Here is a 22262-nt window from a genome sequence, read left to right as displayed (position 1 = left end):
ACGGTGACCCTGACCCTTCCTCCCCCCAATGCTGCTGCCACCTCCTTCATGGAGTGGGGGGTGCCTTTCCTTGTTTCCCCCACTCCTCTGTGGGGCTGGGCCTGGCCCCCCCCACCTCCTTATCATTTCAGGGATGGACCTGCTCCCTCCCCCCACCCTGCTGCCATTTCTGGGTCAGGCTGGGCCTGGCATGCCCTGCACATACCTTCCATTTTGGGGCCTGGATAGGCCCGATGTACCCCTCCATCCCACCCCATCGCTATTATGGGGCCAGCACCAGGCCCGCCCCCCCCCTTAACCTTCCTGGCTAACATTTTGTGGCTGGGCCACTCCCCCACCACCCTTTGTTTTGAGGCTGGGCTGAACCTGGTGTGCCCCCTACCCTCCCTGCTGCTGTTTCTGGGCTGGGCCCACTCCTCCCATCCCTGCCATCCCCAGCGCTGCTGGCCTCACCCTCCACCCTACGCTGCTGCCACTACCTCCAAAGACCAAAGTGGTGAGTGAGGCCCAGCTCTGCCCAGCCCCATCTGTTCCGTCCACTCCATTGTTGCCGCCTCCAGGGAGCAGGGCAGTGAGGGGGTGAGGCCAGCACAGCTTTGCCCTCCTCGCTCCATCCCTTGGGTCCCCACCATCATGGCAGTGCTCCACCATGCTGCCACCTCCTGTCCAAATGCTGTATTTGCACTCTGATTGGTTGTTTCAGTCAGCCAATCAGAGTGCGAATAAAGCATTATGGTTGGACAGACAGACTACAGCTTTTATAATATTAGCATATATATTATGAAAAGATTTCTGAGACAAGTTTATTTCTTATGTACTGTGTAAATAGAAAAGGGAGCATATTTCTAATGAGTAAAATCAAGAACATTTGAAGAATGCTTTGACTTTAAATATATACAGGTACCTTTTTATTTTGCTGAAGCACTTTGTCAGACTCCTGCAAAATGACAGGAGTGGCATTATGTACCTTTTAAGCCATTTTATAAAATATATATGTATTTCAATCCTGAAGTAAAATACAGATTTAAAAAATATGAGCATTATTGGTCTCTCTTTATCCGTGACTTGATACAAGAAATTCTCTAAACTATTAGTCCTAATGAAAAATCCATTTGGATTCTTTCTATCCTTAATCCCTGGTGAGGTTAGTGAGAATTTAGGGTAGTCAGTAGCTTGCTGAAGATACTTGGTTCCTAACTAGGAAAAAGTGAAAGTGGCACCCAAGGGCTAACTTAGGGTGTTTTTTGAAGATGGAATTCATTTTGCATTGTTCCCCTTTCAGAGTTCTGGTTTTAAGTTTCCTCAGCTATCACCATAAACCTTAAAAGAATAAGAAGTTACGGGAAAAGTGACCAGCATTCCTTGCCTGTGCATCTCCTGCAGCAGGGCTGTCCAATTGGCAGGCTATGGGCTGCTTGTGACCCGCAAAGTGATTAAATTGTGGCTCACACAGGGCTTGTTGGTGTGACTGCTGGAGCTGCTGCTTTGCCACTGCTCTGGAACCCAGGGGCTGAATGCCACTACAGCTTGCTGCTTCTCTTCTACCAAATTTGGGTCTTTGGTTGCCATTGGCCACTAAAATCAGCAGATAGAGAAAAGGTGGGTAGGCAGTGATGACATTCACCCCCTGAGTTCCAGAACTGTGGCGACACAGCAGCTGCGCCAACAAGCTGCCATCCTGCTGCTGGAAGTGGGTTGTCTTGCCCATGAAAAGCCCTACAGCCTGGATCCATCCTCTGGGGCTAAATTAGTTGAATATTGAGCACCCCTAATCTGCATTACCAATAATTTACCCCAGTATTTTATAAGGGATTTGTTTCTGTTTCAACTATACTAAAAGTAATAATGTTTCCCAGCTTCATCAAACTCATGCACTCATGTAAAATCTTAATGGAGATCTCATTTTCTCACATGTCAACATCTACCTGTTTTGGGAGGTTGTTCTGCCTTAGCATCACTGACATCACTGCTGAAGTTTTGCTCCAGAGTGCAGGCTGGAGGAAAATAACCATCTTGTTCAGAGAAAATACATGTTAATGAGAATGTTAGTGAACAAGGTAACTCTTCTTAAAGGGCCTTCTAATAATGACTTATGTATTTTCTACTCTCAGTGCTTTAAGGAAGGTAAGTTGAAAAGGAAATAGTACAGACCTTATAATAACTAGCTGATATCTAAGGACAGAGTAAGTTTGTAGTAGCTCCTTTTGGTTAACTGATGACCAGCTCTAGAAGTTGCAGGGAAGGATAAAACACAAGTATTTCTCTTGCATATAATTAGGCAAAACTGTCAAAAGCCTACACAGTATCAGTGTAATTTCTGGCTTTTAAACTTCACCCAAGTGGAATAGTACTTCCAAAAGTGTGAATGGTGACTTCATTCTGGAAAAAGAGGGACTTTGAAGCCTTGATATCCACTACTGCCTGTGGCATAATGGGTGATACTCTCCTCTTTTCTCTTTGTTGTTGTTGTGCATTCGGTGTATTTTTGCTGGCTGTACCTCATTGTGCTTATAAAGGGTTCCTTGCTTTCTTTGGCATCTCATGGGGTTCAGTTCTTCTGTTTCGATTATAAGCTCTTTGGGAATGGAACATGTCACTTATAAAGATTAGGGGGCATTAAAGCTGTTGATAGCTATCCTAAAACATAATCTCTTTTACTTTGCGTTGAATTCATGATCATTATGCCTTTGATAGCTTTCTATCTTTTAAAGAGGGAATGAACATTTAATCTAAATTTCAGTTCAACTGCGCTTGATTTTAAAAAGCAAACTTCTGTTTAAAAAGGGCTTTTAGAATTTTCTGTAGCATTGTCCCAGGTTTTGGCTATTGCTTACTTTTTGTATGTGATTTCAATTCAGGAAGTGTGAGTTATATTGAGAAGAGACCTTATTAAAATATCTGTTTTCAGAGTGGGAAAAGATAAAGGCATGCAGTTTTTCTGCTATCTTCTGCTTGGTTTTAAAGATGTTTTAAAGAAACCCTAACCACATACATTTTTTTTTTTTTAATTAAACTTTTGTTTCTGAGTAAAACTGAATGTCGGGATGATCAAAGTTTTGTAAAGCAGCCTGCTGTTTTTCATAATTCCAGGCATTTTCATGTTAGAAAATTGCAGTGCTCTTACTAGAGGTGTTTGTATAAAATAAATCAGTTAAATCCATGCAGAAAGCTATTTTGGTACTTCTGTTTTGGTTTAAACCAGGCATGTTTCAGTTTATCTTAAGTTGGTTAGGAATTTACTTAAACTAAAACAGAATAAACCACAATAAGTATTCACACAGATTTAAATAAATTGGTTTTAAATTAGATTATATTATATTGGTGTACCTTTCTGTGGGTTTGGTTGTGTTTACCCAGCACAAGAGTACGAAGGATACAATCATGCTTATGCAAATTGGTTTTGCCCCTCTCACTTCTTACACACTTTGTCACCCTGTGGTTGGCCAAACTTAAGGTGTTTTGCGTGCTTGTTAACCCATTTTAAAGATGTATGCAAGCTTTTGGACATACTGTTAAGTGCAGTAAAACATAAAATTACTTTGGTCCTACCTAAATATGGGCTGTTACTCAACTTCTAACTGTATGACCTCAATCCAAGATTTTTTTTTTTTTTTTTTGCCCTAAGCAACATGGGGAGGTGGAAAAGTCTCATTTTGGATTCTAGCACTGGCCCTAGGGGAGACAACCTCTCAGCTCTGGCTTTGGCCCTGAGCTTAGGGCTGAAGCTATAGCCGGGCCACTGCCTACCCCTGACTGGAATGGCTTTTGCGACATGGGAGGGGGCACATTAGCCAGGGAGAGCGCGGGAGAAACTGTAGGGTAGGTTGAGGAAGGGAACCTTCTGTCTATTCCACCCACTGCTCTCCTCCCCCAGTTCCCCACCCCTCTTACTTTCTGGTCCCTCCAGCCATAACTTGGCATGGTCAGGAGGTGCTGCTGTTTCTCCTTGGCTGGTCTGAGCTGGTCTGGACTGGGACCAGGCCTGAGCTGTGGCTGCTGCTGACTACTTCAAGCCAGAACAATTGCAAGAGAAGGTGAGAGAGGACTGGGCAGTCACGGAGGACAGGCAGCAGGGATCAGACACTGGCACAGGGGGCCAAGCTGTGGGGGGAATAGGGAGTGGAGTGGAGGCACAGGCATGAGGGACAAGGGTGCAGGCTGCAGGGGTGGGCAGGGAGTAAGGGGGCAAGAGGCAGGCAGCAGGGGGACACATGGCATTGATCAGGCAACAGGGAGGCAGACACAATGGGGATGGATAAAGGCATGGGATAAAGACAAGGGTTGGCAGGGGCAAGCAGGGAGGGCAAGGCGTGAGAGGTGGGCCCCTCTCCCCTTGCTGCTGCTTTCCCTGCCACAGCAGTGTGTGTGTGGGGGGCGGGGGGGGGGGATAAATTTAAGACAACCTTCCACTAATTCGATTCTGTACATGGAAAATTATAACAAATGTATAGATGTCCATGTATAGAATCTTTATTGTGTGGGGGTAATCTTAAATTTGAAGTAATCTTGGATTCAGGTAAATATGCTAGATGGAATAAAAATGGATTAGAATAGTTTTCATATGGCACCATTTTTATTTGCTTTATTTCCTTACAGTCATGTATTAACTTTTCTTGAGAGCTCAGTTCTACTGTGATTGTTATTTTCTTGTTTCATGGATTTTCCAATATATAGCAATACTCTGTAGGGCACTAGGTGGCACACTATGGCTTTGAAACAAGCTGGTTGAGATCTTCTGGATGACAGCAGCCTAAGTTAAAAATGACTTGTATAAGCATTCAAAATAATATGCAGCTTTTCACATACATTTATTGCATTTTGTATCACCATGATAAATTATGATTCCTCATCTATAGCACTTGTTTTTACAGGACTTGGTTATTAAAGATGACTTTTCACAAAATGAAATGGTTGAAAGATTGGGGCCTATAGTTAGAAGTACCCTGGTGCAGAGAACTTATGTATTCTGTACAGCACAAATCATTCCATTAGCACTTGAAATTTATATTATGTGCATTAAGTTTTCTGTATTTCAATCTCCCAACATCTAAGGATCCAGTATGTTGACCTCTGATGCCATAACTTAAGGTTTGTCTTGTTTAGGGTCCTCTGGAGTGTCTGGGTATAGCCTGTAGGGAGGCAGGAATTTGTTTAGTTGACATTTGTTACTTTATATGAATGTCTGTTTGTTGTACTTGTGCTCTGAGTTCTTGATACAGACTATCCAAATGCTTTTTTGCATAAATGAAGATCATTCTTAATGAACTGTCTTATCCTTCTGTTTCATACTGCAGCTCCTTTGTCATCATCCTGATTTCCTATGCAGCATTTTATATTTATGTTATTCATAGATTCATAGATGTTAGGGTTGGAAGGGACCTCAATAGATCATCAAGTCCGACCCCCTGCATAAGCAGGAAAGAGTCTGCTCTCTGCTAGCTTATGGCCATTATTTCTTGTAACCCCCAGGGGCACCTTGGTGAGTAGAGCCTCACCAATTCCCTTCTTTGCCCCCATGATGAATTTATAGGCAGCCACAAGGTCGCCTCTCAACCTTCTCTTGCGGAGGCTGAAGAGGTTCAGGTGCCCTGGTCTCTCCTCGTAGGGCTTGGCCTGCAAGCCCTTAACCATAAAAGTGGCCTTTCTCTGGACCCTCTCCAGGTTATCCACATCCCTCTTGAAGTGTGGCGCTCAAAACTGGATGCAGTATTCCAACTGCGGTCTGACCAGTGCCCGATAGAGGGGAAGTATCACGTCCTTGTTTCTGTTTGTCATGCGTCTGCTGATGCACGATAAAGTGCAGTTAGTTTTGCTGATGACTTCGTCGCACTGACGACTCATGTTCATCCTGGAGTCCGCTAGGACTCCGAGATCCCTTTCTACTTCCTTGCCACCCAGCAGGTCATTCCCTAGGCTGTAGGTGTGCTGGACATTTTTCCTCCGTAGGTGCAGCACTTTGCATTTCTCCTTGTTAAATTGCATTCTTTTGTTTTCTGCCCATTTGTCCAACCTGTCCAGGTCTGCTTATAGTTGTTCTCTGCCCTCTAGTGTGTCCACTTCTCCCCACAGTTTTGTATTATCCGCAAACTTGGACAGAGTATGCTTCACTCCCTTGTCCAAGTCACTGATGAAGACATTGAAGAGTATTGGTCCGAGGACCGAGCCCTGCTGGACCCCACTGCCCACGTCCTTCCAGGTCGATACCAACCCATCCACCACCACTCTCTGGGTACTACCCTCTAGCCAGTTTGCCACCCACTGGACTGTGTAATCATCCAAGTCACAGCCTCTTAATTTGCTCACCAGTATGGGGTGGGATACCATATTGGAGACCTTCCTGAAGTTTTAAGTAAATGATATCTACCCCTACTCTTGTGTCCAGGTGGTTTGTAACCCGGTCATAAAAAGAGACTAGATTAGTCAGGCATGATCTACCTGCTGCGAACCCATGCTGGTTTCCGCTCAGCATAACATTTCCTGCTAGGCTCTCACATATATGAACCTTAATAATCTTTTCAAAGACTTTGCCAAGGATGGAGGTGAGACTGACTGGCCTGTAGTTGCTTGGATCCTCCTTCTTGAAAATAGGGACCACATTGGCCCTTTTCCAGTCTTCTGGGACCTGGCCCGTGCGCCACGTTGCTCAAATATTCTTGTCAGTGGCTGTGCAACGACATCAGCCTTATTGTAAGTTACCTTTTAGGGCTTTGTTTTAGTGGCACAAAGGTGCCTATTTTAACATACAAGGTGGTTTAGGTTAGGGCTGTCTGCTGGTGGTTTGCAGGCCACATTCAGCCCATGAGTGATTCATTTGCGCCCCCTGGGCTTCCACCCAGCCTCCATTCCCTGCCATTGCTTGGGCTGCAGCAGCAGCCAGGGTCTCTGGGCTGCACCTCCCTTCTCTGGCTTCCATTTCCTGCTGCTGCCTCAGGGGGCAGAGTGGTATGATGCAGCCTGCAGAGGTTCGTCTACACTAGGCTTTTATCTTAAGTTAATTTATTTCAGTTCGCTCAAGGTAATTAACACATTTGTAAAGATTGGTTTGAACACTTCCACCAGCATTGGCATTCAGTTCAATTGAGGTAAAGAAGACAAGTGTAGACAAACCAGTCTGGACAGTGATTTCTGCTTTGAACCAGTTTTCTAGGAAGCACTGTTATAGCCATGAAGCATGTCTCCGTATTGATTTGATGCAAAAAGATATATGTTTTCCTGTCTTTCATGTTTTCACAGGCTTCCTTCCAGCGTTCTAATAGTCATGACAAAGTAAGGAAAATAGTTGCAGAAGAAGGTCGGACAGCACGGAACCTAATTGCATGGAGTGTCCCTTTGGAGAACAAAGAGGATGATGGTAAGCATTCAGCTGTTCTCTTCCCTGTCTTCCCCCTTGGAAAAACAAAAATCTAACTTGTTAGTGTGGGCAGAGGCAATTAGCCATGTTAGTCTGAAGTGAACTGTTGCTTATAAAATTGTATGCATCCCTGATTCAGTTACTCTGTACAGTGCATCTCTAGTATGGGAACACCTTTGAAACAAAAATTTTCATATAGAAAACATATTAAAATTACCTTTAAGCTATTATTTATATTCATGTTTTAAAATAATTTCTTCCATATGGTCTCTGTGCAACTTAGATGATTTTGTAACAATGATCATTGAAAGATTAAATAAAAGTGAATTTTTGCATCTTGCTGTTTTGTCTACCAATAATTTTCATGCTGATTTCATTAGTACATCCTGCTGACTACTGTGCAGACACAGTCTTATTGTAACTTTTGTGTCTGTAGCAGCGGCCAGCTTAGACACACTACACTGCTCTGATTTGGTTGCTTCCTAACCTGGAAGCAGGCTATCTTTACACAGTGCTTAGGATGGGCTGATTAACACGGAGCGACAGTGCCAGACAGACTGTTCTGAAAGCCCGTTAGCCTGACCATGTAAGCCACACACGCATGGTTAAGCAGCTGCAGGTTTTGGGGCCGTAGTCCATGTACCCAGTAAGCCATTGAGATTCGATTGGGAACTCTGTCTTCTAGCCCACTGCTCCCCTGTCTGACATCTCACCCCACCTTAACGGTGGGCTGCTACTTAACATCCCTGGAAGCGGGGTTTGTCCTGTTGTAGGCTAGGTCTTCTGGGTCACTGGCTTCCTGTTGGGAGTGGGCTGGCAAGGACACTGAAGATGCAGGGGAGGACAAAGAAATACAGGCCCTTGTTGTTCAAGTCTGGTTCCAGTTCAGAGTCTGTATCCATTTGAGCTGTGTTTGTGCAGCTCGGCTGGATGGTCTGGGTTGCTGTGCTGGCCTGTGAGGGTGGTATGTCTTCACAGTCCTTGTTGCCGTCCTGGACAGTGGGGGTCACCGTGTCTAACATGACAATGTCATTGATCATGAAGGTGCAAAACTGTTCCTTCTAGTGGGTGCATGTGGCCTTGTATACATTTGACACACCGTTGCTGTTCTGTCCTTGCAAACTGCTGCCTCAGTACCTTGCACTTGGACTAGCACTGGGCCCAGGCATGGTCATATTTCTGGGCCCAGGTTGCCAAACCAAGAAATTATTTTTTACTGGCAGAGAAATTTTTTTTACTTGCATATGTTTTTACTATCAGTAAAAAAAAAAAAAAAAAAATTCTTTGGTTGTTAGCCCTGTGTGACTACAGCAGTGGTACCTTGCTGCCATTACTTTAGGGGTCTCACCCCACACCCTGAGATCCTTGACTACACCCTGCACCATGATGGCCCCTGCAGCCTGCTTCTTGATTCCCACAGGTCCTGCTCCCCCTGCACTAGCACAGACCCACTGCCTCTATCCTTCCCATTCCCAGCCAGCAGATCCATCTGGCTGCACTACCACCCTCCCCGTACCTTTGATGCAAATGGCTGTTAGAAGAAGAAGACTGGCATAGAGTCCTAGCAGCAGCACATGGCAAAAGATGGGGGAGGTGCCGTGCTGTCCAGACAGCAGGTAGTGCTGTTGTGCGCTGTCTTTCAATACTGTGCTAGCTTTTTTCCTGGGATGGAGCTTAAAGCTGTGGCAGCTCCATGTTTTTATGGATTTTTTACAGACAGGCATTTTTAGGGTGTTTTTTAATGGAGTGTCCATAGATTTATGGACAGTTGGCAGCCCTGCTCTGGGTCTCTGTTTCCTTCACAGTCCATTCATAGACCTTGTTTTAGTGGCTTGATTGGGGTGCCCTTTGGTTATTATTATTACCTCAAGATGGTGATGAGATCTGCTACCTCCTTCTTTTTTTGTCCAGTTTTTGCTGTACTTGTTCACGCTGCTCCCTTAGATTGAGGGGCCATGGTAGAAAGAGGATGAATAGTAGTGAGGGTGTATGGAAGCCTGATCTTGCCTTGGGTGGAGGATGGGTCTGATGACAGCCCTGACAGCTGAAAGGTTAGGTGGATGGAGGTCCTTGGTGCTGGTGGTATCTGTGGTTGGTTCAGGAGATGCACACTTTGATGCTGATCTTGATTGGGTAATGAGCACAAAATGGTTGGTAAGTTGTCGTGCAGTGCAGTTAACAGGTAGGGGTAGACACGTGGAGCCTGTCATCTCTGTGCAATATTGTTCTGTGATGAGGGCCACATAGAGTTAAGAGGGGCTGGAATTGGGGCCAAAGAAGTGTGGATGCCTGGAGAACCAACTGGAGATGATATCTCAGGACAGCTGTTTAGAAGTTCCTCATGATAGCATGGGACAGACTGCTAGAACAGGGGTGGACAATTATTTTGGGCAGAGGGCTGCTTACTGAGTTTTGGCAAGCCATTGAGGGCCGCATGACAGGCAGCCAGGGGCAGATGTATATTAATTTTCTAAACTTTTGGGGGGCTCTGCGGTCCGGATACAATGGCCTGGTGGGCTGCATCTGGCCCTGTGTTAGAACCTCTTATCCCGCGGTCCTGTTTGAGGGTTTTGTCCTGTGATAAATGACAAGGGTATAGGCCTGTGCTTTGCCTGAAGAGAGAACATTTTCTCATGGAACAATGGTGATATCTTTTCATAGCCTTAGAAGCTGGCACATAACTGTTTCCCAAGAACAAATGAACTTAATTGGGTCCATGTTTGTTGGTGCATATTTATTTAGGATTGTAACCATTTTCTAAAGAAGGCATGAAGGATGAAAACTAACATGAATCTTCAGCCTCTATTAGATACAGAAGTGCTTTTTAAATGGTATTTGTCGCAAATACTTTCGCAAACAGGATAAGTAAATGAAAAAGCCATAGCTCATCATTTTCTTGGTCTTGTGCTTCAGCCGGCTTGCTCTTAAAAGTTAACAGACTTTTCAAATTTAATTTCTTTACACAAACACGGGCCAAATTCTTACTTATTATCTGACTTCTTTGCACTACACTGAAAACAAATTATTTGGAATCTGGCCATAGTTGATCTGCAGAAAATTTACCTTGTAGAAGGGAACTTTTGGATGGTGTGAAGCTGGTAGAGACAGTTTCTGCACTCTTGACCTCTGCCTTGGCATAAGAATATGTATGCTGCTGGTCTTGCACTTGGATTTGGCCCTATTGGGACCATAGGGCCGAAACGTATGTTACAGCTGCTTCTGTGCCACTCATGCAGGTCCTGATTTAAGTCAGCCCACAGGATCAGGAAGTCTGAATCCTCAAGACTACCAAGATGAGCAGAGATCGTGCATTTTCCTCCTTCTGTTCCTGTATTTTAAATACTTTCTATAGGAGAGAATTGCCAGTTCTACTATTTCTTTTGCTCACAGCTTTTATCCAGAGGTATTGTGCTAGCATTACCAGCATGTAACTTATCTTAGCATGTTACAGAGTTCTGTTACTGTTCAGAAAGTATTCTCTGTATGAAGAGCAAAGGAGGGTTTGCCATGGAGAGTTTGTGAATGGAAACGCTGTATTAGACTGTGGCTATACAAGTTGTTGCCCAAGGCAGAATCTTGCAGATAACTCTTGAAGCAGCAAATGCAAATACGCTTTTTGTGTAGGAAAGAAACTGCCGTGCCATGAGAGGAAATGGAGTAAAATTTCCCAGGTTTGGTCAGATTTATCTTGGAACAAGGTGGGGTCATGTCTCTTTTTCCCACCCCTCATGGCAGCTGTTTTGGTTCCTCCCCCCACCGTATATCCTGTTCATATGTCCTTGACATTAGTTTCTTCAGTTCATAAATTCTTTCTGCCTCTACTTCCTTCAAAAAGTACATACTTACTCTGTTTTCCACCCCTCAATTTTTATTCTGGGATTCATGGCTATTTATACATAGTGGTATGAATGAAAGGACAAGTGTGAGAAGAACTGCAGCAGAAATATGACTCCTTGAGCAGAAGAAATAGGTAACATATGCGGATAATGAGATTTCAGAAAGTGGATAGAAACTACTGAAACCTCAACTTTTCTCTCATCTTTTGGAATAATGTACCTTGTCATCAAATTTATACTTTTAAAACTGTGGAATAGGCCAGTACATATCAAACAAAACTGAACAGTCACAAATCAATACTGGGATATTGGCCAGCAACAGCCAGTTTCAACTGGTGAAACAAAGAGGCTACTTAAACAAGATCTATTAATATGCAGCTGACTCTTCACTGTGAGGCAGAATAAGCAACAACACAATTGAATTAATATTTGAAAACAAGTCCTTTATACCCCAGAAGAAGGTTTTATTTTATTTTATTTTTTTTCGCAAATGAATCTTTATCACCGTTTACTCCAAGGATAATTCTGGGTTTGTCAAAACTAGGTGGAACAAAAAGGGTATCTAGACTTCTACTTTAAAATTGAGCTTGTGATTGTGTATGGGGGCTGCATAATCCTTATTTAGTTTAAAAAAATGTGACTTCTTCATACAGGAATTTAGTAGCTGTGTATTTTTTACTTACTTTGTGCCTACTATACAACTTAAGGCACATGGATGAGCAGTACACAAAAAATTATAGAATCGAATCTACTACAATCGACTAGTATTACTTAAATATTCCCCATAAGTGCTCCTTCCCTTTAAATTAAAATAATTTATACATACTTCTAATTTTAATAAATATGGGACATGACAAAACAATTGTGTAATCTTGTATTTGTAATGGTCCCTTTCCTGTATTCCCTTTTTGTTTGAAGTCTTTGAGGTTCCACATGTAGTCTGCCAGCAAAGTTCACTGAAGTTTTATGAGCTAGTGGTTTGCAACTTTTTTAGATTTGAGGCACCCTTTGGTGGGCTCAAGGTACCCCTTGATAGGCTCAAGCCACCCCGTGGAATGTGCCTGCTCTTAGTTTTCATTTGATTTTTGACTACAGAAAAATAATGGAGCAAATCTTTGGGGCAAAGAATTAAAAAAGCTGACCAAAGAATGTTTTTGACACTAAGGACTCTTATTTGAAATTTCTGGGTTTATCTTTTGAAGAATGTTTGCACACCTAATGGTGCTAACATTGACATACCAAATCACCCTTGACAGGATCTTATGGCACCCCAGGGTGCTGTGGCACCTGGTTGAGAATTACTGCTATAAGGTTTCAGGGCAGGGAATGTATTAGGCACACTTAGGCGCTTGAAAAAGAATCTTTTTGTTTAAGAAAAGTCTTGATAGAATGAACAGGCCTTGTAGCATGCGATGGAGATCAAGGAGCATATATCAGAGTCTAGCTGAGCTGTGAATGCAACAGGCCAAGTAAACATTAGGAAAAAGGAATTTTTTAATTCTTTCAAAGTCTTAAATTGTGAATTGCATTTAAATTAATTAGAAACTAGCGCTGTCTTTGGGTAAAAAGTTCTGCTAAATGACATGATAGTTTATAAATGTAAACAGTGTTGTAGAAATCCATCCTGGAGATGAAAAAAGCGAATATGAATTGATTATATACCTGAAACCACAGTAGTTTATCCAGTCTTTTAGTCTTGCAAGACCAAAAAAAAAGTCCCATCTACTATCACTATGAGCTTCCAAAGTAATCCAGCATCCAGTAAGATTGCAGAATTTAAAATAAGAGCACATTCCTTCAGTTAGGGTGTGAAGAAACAATCTTTCTCCTGGTTGCTTCCTACACAAACAGCATCACCTCTATCATACTGAAATGGGCTACAGCAGCCAACTTTTATTCCAGCCCTTTGTTAAAATGAACAACAGTTGGATTCGGTGAAAAAAATAGTACAGAAAGCTATCAGCATTAGGATAGCTCTGCAACTTCCACTTCTCAGTGTCTCCCAGAGAGCTTGCATTCAGAGAATGGGAGAGGTGCTAGAACATGACTAGCAGATGGTACTGCACAACAGCTGCATAGTAAAAATGGGCAATTTCCTAATACAGTACTACCTTTTGAAGCCCCTGGCAGATGATATATTTTTGGTGCATTATATGTGATTATCACATGACACATTGTAACATGCCAACTGGCTGCATGTTAAAATTTATTGCAGTATGCTTCATGCCATGAAGTTTCTGTAGCAACTTCTTGCAGCTGATCCACCATTTTTATCCAGGAATAAGTTGGTTTAACACCTGGCCTGTTACAATTTGTCATCTAATACTGTCACAAACCTACAAGGTTTTAAGAGAATGTAAACAGTTTGAGAAGAGATACCTTGGTGGTAGTGTGTTAGTTTTCCTTATCTTGGCATGTACTTGGTCTGCAGTTTGAGATTTTTGGTGAATGAATGTAGTGTATACTTGGGTCAGTTTCACTTTTATTTCTAAAACTGGCTTTAGTTATATAAAAGATCATAATTTACTTGTGTTTCTTGCTTTGGCTGGCCTAATATTTTTAAGAGGAACTATAAAACAAGTAATATAGATTTGTCTAAAAATTAAAGGCCTGATTCTGTTAAGATGCTGGAGTAGCCCAAAGCAGCTATAGCTGGGTGGTTAAGCCAAGTTTACAGCTGCCTTTCATAACTAGAGGAATACAGAACAGCTGGAACATATCAGCAAATTTTGCCCAAACGTTTTTCTAAAAAACTTAGTTTGACAATTCTGAAATCCAAGAATGATTTTCAGTCTGGTATTTCAGGGAGCTATATTAAGTTCATGTATTTGTTTGTTTGGTTTAATTTAATTAAATCATCTTGAACTTTTCCTCAGAAGTATACCTGTTGTCAGAAAGTACCGGCATGTTTACTATACCATTAGTATTTTGTCTTGCTTGCACACAAGACAGGATGTGGTAACTTTTACATTTTCTTCATTTATGGAAGGTTAAAATACCAGATCAATCAATCAGAGGAATAAATCAGGAAAAAAAGCTAAAATAAGAACAAGTTGTAATGTTAAATTATTTTTTTAGCTAAACCCTAGAGATCCCATTCTTCATAAAAACATTTCATGAAAGGAATATTCTTGTGTGCTAATTCTGAGATGACTCTGTTGGCTTAAGTACATCATGCTTTTATGAAGAAATAGGTTTGATATTTTTGGTTTATTTTTTAAAACTTTTGTGATTCTAGTACTTACTGCTAGCTAGGGATGTAAATATTGTTTAAAAAATTACCTTTTTTTAAAAACTTGTATCCAAGGCTAAATTAGCCAAAACTAATTCCAAATCCAAGAGTCCAGAACCATGAATCCCTCTACTGTTGGCAAACATCCTCCACCCACACCTGGAGCTTCAAATGTTTCCAAATCCTTTGGTGGGCATCCTACTTGCAGGCCCAAGCCCAGAGGCTTGTGGTTCAGATGACCCCAAGTTTTGCTTGCCATTAGCTGTAAGGCCCTTGAAGCAAGCAAGGGAGGAGACTCCCATTTCCATAAAGTGGGCTTAAAGCTGCTGCACCTTGGTGGGTACTGAACCACACCAGAAAAGCAGTTCTCCTTGGGGTGAGGTTCAGGAAAACTGCCTTTGTGGACGCAGATACAACCCATTTAACCAATCTAATTAGAGGAGGTTAAACGGTCCTGTAGCAGAGGGGTAAAGTGGTGTGGAGAGCTGGGGCCAAGGGTGATATGCAGGATTGTGGCAAGTCCTGTCACCAGCGAGGACTGGCTGGACTTCAGCTGTGTGGTCCCTTCTCTGAATGCAGCCAGCAGATGGGTCAGCACTGTACTTCTCTTGCTTGGCTGAGGGCTTGCCTCAGTGCCACAGCTCCTAGCAGTGAGTGCTCAGCACACAGGTGGATGCCTCTGTCCGCCACATACCTCTGGGTTTGGAGAGCTGCTGGAGCCCAGGGGGTGGGAGGGAGGCACCACCTGGGGGTTCTGGGCATTTGCAGGCTGGAGGCATTGCCTGGAGGCATTGCCTGGGCATGGCGCAGCATGGTTGTCCTGGCAGGCAAGAGCCCCTGTGGATGCTATGGGGGTGGGAGGGGGGTATCTGGCTCCATGAAGCCTGCCACTGCAGCACCCGATGGCAGCCCCACTGCTGTGCTCACTCCTATTTAAGTCTTGCCAGCTCTGCCATGCAACTGTGTCCAGCACCACTCCTCCAGGTAATGGCTAGTTACCTCCCTGTTGTAGCAGCTGCGTGATGCTGCAACCCAGATCCATGCTGCCTCCCAGGCAGCCCCTGTAGAAGCACTCCCCCTGACAGCGGGCAACACCAAGCTGAGAGGTAAACAGTAAACTTTAATGGTATAAATACAATTACTGTTTAACCTTTTACATCTGTACTGCTAACACATTCAGCTGAGACTGGCTGGAAAAGAAATTTCAGGAACAGTGGGTGTGTCTACACATGCACATTTACTGCGCAGTAATTAGAGGTGCACTGATATATCAGTTCATATCGTATCGTTGCCAATTAAAGGAAAATTGACATTGTTGGCAGTCTTCTTGTTTTGGCCAATGTAGCTGATAATGTCACCGATAAATGATACGTGCATGCATGTAGCTACAGCATGCACGCGGTTAGAAAAGCAGCCCGGCAGCTTGGAGAGCAATGTCTGGCTGGTAAGTCTGCGTGGGGGAAGGGGCGGGGAGGAGGGGGCAAATCGCACACCCACAATGAGGTAGGGAGTAGGGCTAGGGAAGGGGTGGGTGCTGCCCAGCCAGGGCAGGGTACAGGGCAGAGGCGTGGGTGGCTCATCCAGGGGATGGGGTGAGGCAGCTCCCGTTGCTGCGCACACCCATGGGAGTAATGGTGGGGGGCATATGCTTCCTGGACCTGTGTGTGGGGTGAGGGTGGGCTGTCCACTGCAGACTCAGGGCAGGGGGCTGCATTGGCGTTTTCCCAGTGGGGAGCTGGTCCAGGGCTGTGGAAAGGGCAGGTGGTGATGGGGCTAGGAGGTGGGGTGGGGGGGGCTATGGGGTGGGCTACAGTCACTCCAGAATTTTCCGTAGCCCCCCTGTAGCTCTCTGTCTCAGCGCTGCCTACTGTTCCACCCTTCCGCTGTCCACCCTAAGCACAAACGCTTCCTATTTGCAGCCACAGGAAATTAAAATGCTATAATTGAGTGGCAGAGCAAAATATGACTTTGCCCATATTATGTTATTTGCTCAATATTGTTGCATATGTGCCAGCCAAGTTTGGGAGTCCACTCCCATAAGACCACGGATGTTTTTCCTTTCTCCACATGTTGAAAGAAGGGTGTAAACCCACTATCTAGCTGTGTTTAAACAGTTCAGAAAAAAATAGCAGCTAAGCAATTACATTTGTTTTCCAAGAAAATATCCCTTATTTCAATTCCACAACAAATGTTGGAATTAAATAAGCAACAAATAAAACTTAACAACATTCAGATTTTTTCATGGTACGTTGATTTCTTTGAAAATATGATGTATTTTGGTTTTTGGTCATAACGACCTGATAATCAGAAAAACAGACCCCATTTGTAAGGAAAAAAAATTCTGTCTTGTGTTCATATTTGCCAACTTTTAAACTATTTCTTCCATCATTTCCTTCAGTTAGAACTGATGAAAAGGTAAAATTCAGTATATACAATTGGGGAAATGTTTCTTAGTTGTTTGAGTGATGTTTTAACCATGATGGTCCAGGAAATAAGCAAGAGCCAAGTATTTTTGTGGATGATATCTTTTTATTGGAGCAACTTCATGGTTGGGATAGATCGAAACAAGGTTTCAAATGCTGGGCATTCTTCTGCAGGTCACCCACAGAAATGCTTCTTAATTTGTAGTCAGTCCCATTATCTTTTATGCATTGTTAACAGCACACAGCAAGTTGTGGGGGGGTTAAATTTTAGAATATATATCTATTTCAAATAGATAATTAGACAATGAAGATCCTGCCTTGAGCAGGAGATTGGACTGGATGACCTTCTGAGGTCCTTTCCAGGCCTATTTTTTTCCTACAATTCTGTGATTGCTGATAAAATTTATTTGTTCTGTTCGTAGGAAAGTCTAAAGGGCACATAGGTGGAAAATCCAAGAGAGGAAATCAAGGAACACACAAAACTGCAAAACAGGTAGGTGTGCATGCTTAGCTTTTCAGTTGGTTTCACTGCTGTACAGGCAGTCCTTGACTTAAAACTTTTTGAGGTACAATGAACGGCACTTACGACCTTTATAAATTGACACCATGTTTGTGGGTTTCGACTTTACGTTGCTGGATACAGCTGGTAAGTGTGGAAGGGGCTTTGGGGGCAGATCAATGCCCCCGCAGTGAAGGAGGGATTGGGGCTGGGACGGGCTGGGGCAAGAGCTGCCCAGCTGGGGCAGGAGGGCTCAGGATGAAGGCGCGGCTCATCTGAGGGGCATGGAGGGGGTGGCTCCTGCCACTGTGTGCCATTGTTCCAGGAGCTGCTCATCTGGGAGGACACCGGGGGGGGGAATGTGCCCCCAGGTCTGCGTGGGGTGGGCAGTGCTGGGGCGCACTGTGCTGCACTTCAGGCAGGCACAGCGGCACTGGGGGTGGGGACTATGCCCTGCTGCTGCTCGCCCCGCCAGGGTGGGGCAGGCGTGGGACAGAACTGCTGTAGTGCCTCTGGATGAGCAGCATGCAGTGACGGGAGCTGCACCCCCCCGGATGAGCCACAGCTCTGTCCCATCCTGACTGGGCGAGCAATGGGAGGCAAGTGGGGGGCATGTGCTCCTGGATCAGGGCAGGGTGGGTGGTGGAGCAGGGGCTATGGTGGGGCTGCAGCCACCCAAAAATTTGCCATAGTCCCCACTGCCCACCCGGAGTGCAGCGTTGTGCAGCCCCGGCCCCACCTGCGCCGCACAGATCCAGGGGCACATGTTATGAAAATACTGAGAATTCAGATATACTTTTTCTGTTGTGATCCTGCAGTCTTGCACTGGAGTGTTGCACAAGCATTGGATTGTAGAAAGGTAGAAGCCAGGTGGATACAAAATGGAAGGGTTTTTCTGACTTTGTCTCTAAAGTAAGAGAGAAATGAATCTAGAAATTGCCTCTGCTGTGTTAAACTTGGACAAATAAAGCTTTTAATAACTGCTTCCTATGATCTTATCAGTACAATCTTCCTCTTGTCAGGATGTTGACAAATTTACTATCAAGAATTTATTGGCACCAGCAGAATAAACATAAGCTTCATACCTCCCAGGGCTGCTTCTTTTAGCAGACAAAGGGATAACTTAGTTTTTCTATGTTAAAAACTGAATCTATATTCATGTCTTTTCATGCTTCAGTTTAAAAAACACAGAGAGGATGTCTACAGTGAAGTCAAAGAAGTGACTGTAAATCGTGCAGGCATAATTGAGCTAAACTAAAAGCTGGCTAACTGGGTACTGGTAACAGTGCGGTTGCATCAACACAGAATTTAGCTGAAGTCTGGCCAGCTTCTTGGGTGTGGTTTGCAGTTGCACTAAGCTGCAGGCTGCCAGGGCTACAATGTATTAGTACCTGAGCTGTCTAGTCACACTTGGACTGCAAACTGGGCATATTCAGTTTTCAAAAAAAGCCTAAGATTTATTGTATGTTTACAAACACCTGTGAATGATTTTGTGCTTTAATAAATTGCACCAGTATTTAATAGGCCTGTGTGAAGCGGCTAGTATTTGCTTTGGATTCAGATTTGGCCGATTTGGGGGACGCTGATTTGATTGGGTGATTCGAATCACTGTCCCAATTCGATTCGGCTGAATCTGATTCGGAGATTCGGCTGCTTCCTAATCAGCCAGGCCAGGCCTATCCCCCGCCCCTCTCCCAGCTTGGCAATGGCTGCCCCAGCTCCTGGCACTTGGGGGGGGGGAAAAAGCTCCAATTCACCGGGTGCTGCTGGGTGGGGGGCGATCCTCGCTGTCCCCTACTTCCCCATGCTGGGGGGGGGCGGGTCTTCATGAGCCGCCCTCCCTCTCGCTCCCCCCAGCCCCCACCACAGGTGCCCCACCTGGGCCAGCTTCAGCCCTTTAAGGAAAAGAAAACAACCAGAAAAAACCCTGGACTCATCGTTCCTGCTGGCAGGGGGGCAACCCTACTGCCCCGTGACACCTGGGGGGCTCTGTGCCAGCCCCTGAAGCCCTGAGGCCACTGCAGGAACAGTGAGTCCCAGTGCTTTTCTCAACTTTTTTTTTCTTTCTTAAAGGGCCGGAGCTGGCCTGGGCAGGGCGCCCATGGTGTGGCTGGGAAAGTGGCAGGCAGGGCAGCATGGGGGGGCTGGGGGAGTGGGCAGGGGTTGGGGGGGGCTAGGGAAGTGGGGGGGTTGAGGAGGCTGGCAGGGGTTCTCCCCCATGGTCTCCACCCCCAGTCCCCCTCCCCTGCCCCTAGTACTTACCAGTTTGGAGTCAGCTGCAGCTCCCTGCTGCAGCCACCGGGGACTGTCCAAATCATCAAAGCTCTCTTAATCTTTTCCAAAGATTTGGAGAGCTTTGAATCGATTCGAACCTTTAGGTTGGTCCCCTGATTCGATTCGGATTCTGAGCCAAATCTAATCTGAATCGAATCACCAACCAAAGCTTCGCACAGCCCTATTATTTAAAGCAAATTAGCTTTTATGTATAATAAGGATTTTTTTTTTTTTTAAAACCCAACCTGACTCCTAATGCATGGTTTTCATACCTCTTAGTTTCTTTAGTGGACCAATATAAATTTAAGGCTTTTGATAAACACCTTTTGCCTTCAGCATTTACTACTAAATATTTAGGACTTGATTTTGCAACTATTTAGGATTTGAGTAAATTTTCTGTGCATTTCTGTATAGGTTCTCATACTATGATGATCACTGTAGTAAATTGGCACATGTTAGCAGTGACTTCATGCTTTTTTCAAGAAGATGCATTCAATTATTTGAAGCCCTAGTGTACAACTAAATGGTTCCAAAGGAGGTAGAGAAAAGATAGTCATTACCTTGCCTAATCCTTCTGCAGACTGGTTTGTTGTAGAGAGTGCAGCATAATGCTCTACTCAGCAGGATAGTGTAGCCTGCAAGTACTAGATGGCTTGCAGTTGTGTCTCCAGAGCCTGAATCCTTCTGTAGGTCCCAGTGGAAAATCACAAGTCTGTACCATTCTTAACCTGAGCATGTTTCTGAAATGCACAATCTGGCTAAAAAGGCAGCAGCTTTGCAATTTTTGTTTAATGGTCTTGAACTTATTTTCAGGAGGTGTTAAGTAAAGAATTAAATAAACTTTAGAATGCTTATGCATACATCTGCAGCTAAGAAATTTCCACTTCTGTTTGTCTTGTCAAATTTACTTTTATTGTTCAAAAGCAATGTTAGTTCTTTGCATGTGACTAGAATAAAAAATTGCTATTTAAGATTTAGTTTTGCAATGTGCTGGTAATTCAATTAAAACAATGCTGATAATATGGCTAGAAACAGGCATTTACTGTTTGTACAGAGCATAGTCATTCATTTACAACTGATAATATCCTCCTTCTAGAAGTATTCTGTCATGACCATTTAAAAATAAGAGTTGAATGTTGTATTTTGCTACTGAATTAAATTGATGCCAGTAGTGCCCTGATACAGCTGGTTAACAACTCATTCAGTCTGACCCTTTTCAAGGACTTAATGGAGGTTAAAATGCCAAGCATCAGATGCAATCTGGGTTCTTTGTTAACAGCTGGCTTCCTTTCCCTTGAGTGGCAGATATCAAATGGTGACAATTTCAGATGTAGGGTATCAGAACTGACTAGGGCCATGGGACTTAAAAAAACCTTTAATTATCTTGTACCTCGGTGTCTACCCTTAGGTATAGTTCTATTCCCAAGAAATTTGTTGCCTATTTTATAGTTTAACTGTATGCTGGAACTTTGATAAATGAATGATATTACTGCAGCCTCATACTATTGTTCTATTGACATAGCATGTTTCATGCTTAGCCTTGAGAAATAGTCAAGTGTCAGTTATTTCATAACGGTAGAATTAGTTGAATACTATTGTCCATTATACTATCATCATAAATCAAATCTTCAGAAATTCAGATTTTATAAGCATGTGAATCAAGTCTTATACCTTAGGTTAATGAAAGTACAGGTATAAGGAAAGAAAACATTCCTTTAGGCAGGGGTTGGCAATTATTTCAGCTGGAGGGCTGCTTAATGAGTTTTGGTGAGCTGTTTAAGGCCGCAAGGGTAGCCCTGCCCCTTGACAGGTGCCCTGTCCCTGGTTGCCATCTTGGGACCAGAAGTCCCACCCCTAACCCCTGACCTTTGCCACTGGAAGTCCCTCCCTTTGCCCTGGAAGTACTCCTTTTGGGAGGGAGAGTGCTGCCATCTTGAAACCAGGGAAAAAAACAAAACCTACTAAAATAATTAAACATCTACTATAATTTATTTTAATTTTATTTAAAATATTTTTGTCCTGATTTATGTGTTTGCATTGTGTATCTAGAGGCAATTGCATAACAGCTCAAAATGCAGTCTTACTGTTGTATATTGTGTGCGTGTGTATATGGGGGGTGTGCGCACGCAGTGTGGATATGGTGTGTGGAGGGGTGTGGATTTGGGATATGTGGTTGGGGTAGGGGCTGTGGCTGTGTGAGCGGTTATGGTGGGGGGGATGGGAGGGTGTGGATGTGGGGGCAGGGGCAGGAGGCGAGGAGTGGTCCTCGGAGTCCCTGGAGTGTGCCAGTCCTTGGATCTGCATGTTGTGGAAGTGAGTGGGGCCAGCTCTGCCCACCCCATAATGTACAGCTGCCCGTACTCCCACCCCAGTCCCTGGCTGTAGGTGGCAGCAGCATGCAGGGCCAGCCTGACCCAGCCCCATAGCGCACAGCTCCCTGCGCTGCCATCTCTTTCCCCCCAGCAGAAGTCCCTGGTCCTGGCCCAATGGGCTGTTACCTGAATTCAGTTGCCGCTCTCGCAGGCAGGGAGGCTGGAAACAGCCACAGGGTTGCCAGCAAAAGTCTCTGCCAGGCCAACACTCCTTGTCTCTGTGCGGGCCGGCTCCCGGTCCCGTCCTCGCCGGGCGCGAGGCGGGCCTGTCCGTG

At 44.3% G+C, this 22262-nt stretch overlaps 1 protein-coding gene across 1 annotated transcript in view; it reads left to right on the top strand.

Moving 5' to 3' along the window:
* The window catches only part of LOC102384121 (S phase cyclin A-associated protein in the endoplasmic reticulum), a 140854-nt gene that overhangs the window by 12098 nt on the left and 106494 nt on the right, over positions 1-22262 (top strand). Inside the window, exons 3-4 of the mRNA XM_025210842.1 lie at positions 7234-7351; positions 17265-17335. Coding sequence (XP_025066627.1) covers positions 7234-7351; positions 17265-17335 — 189 coding nt within the window. The remainder of the gene's footprint in view (positions 1-7233; positions 7352-17264; positions 17336-22262) is intronic.

Source organism: Alligator sinensis, unplaced genomic scaffold (genome assembly GCF_000455745.1).
Source record: "Alligator sinensis unplaced genomic scaffold, ASM45574v1 scaffold319_1, whole genome shotgun sequence".
Taxonomy (NCBI): domain Eukaryota; kingdom Metazoa; phylum Chordata; order Crocodylia; family Alligatoridae; genus Alligator; species Alligator sinensis.
This window is presented reverse-complemented; position numbering and strand designations above follow the sequence as displayed.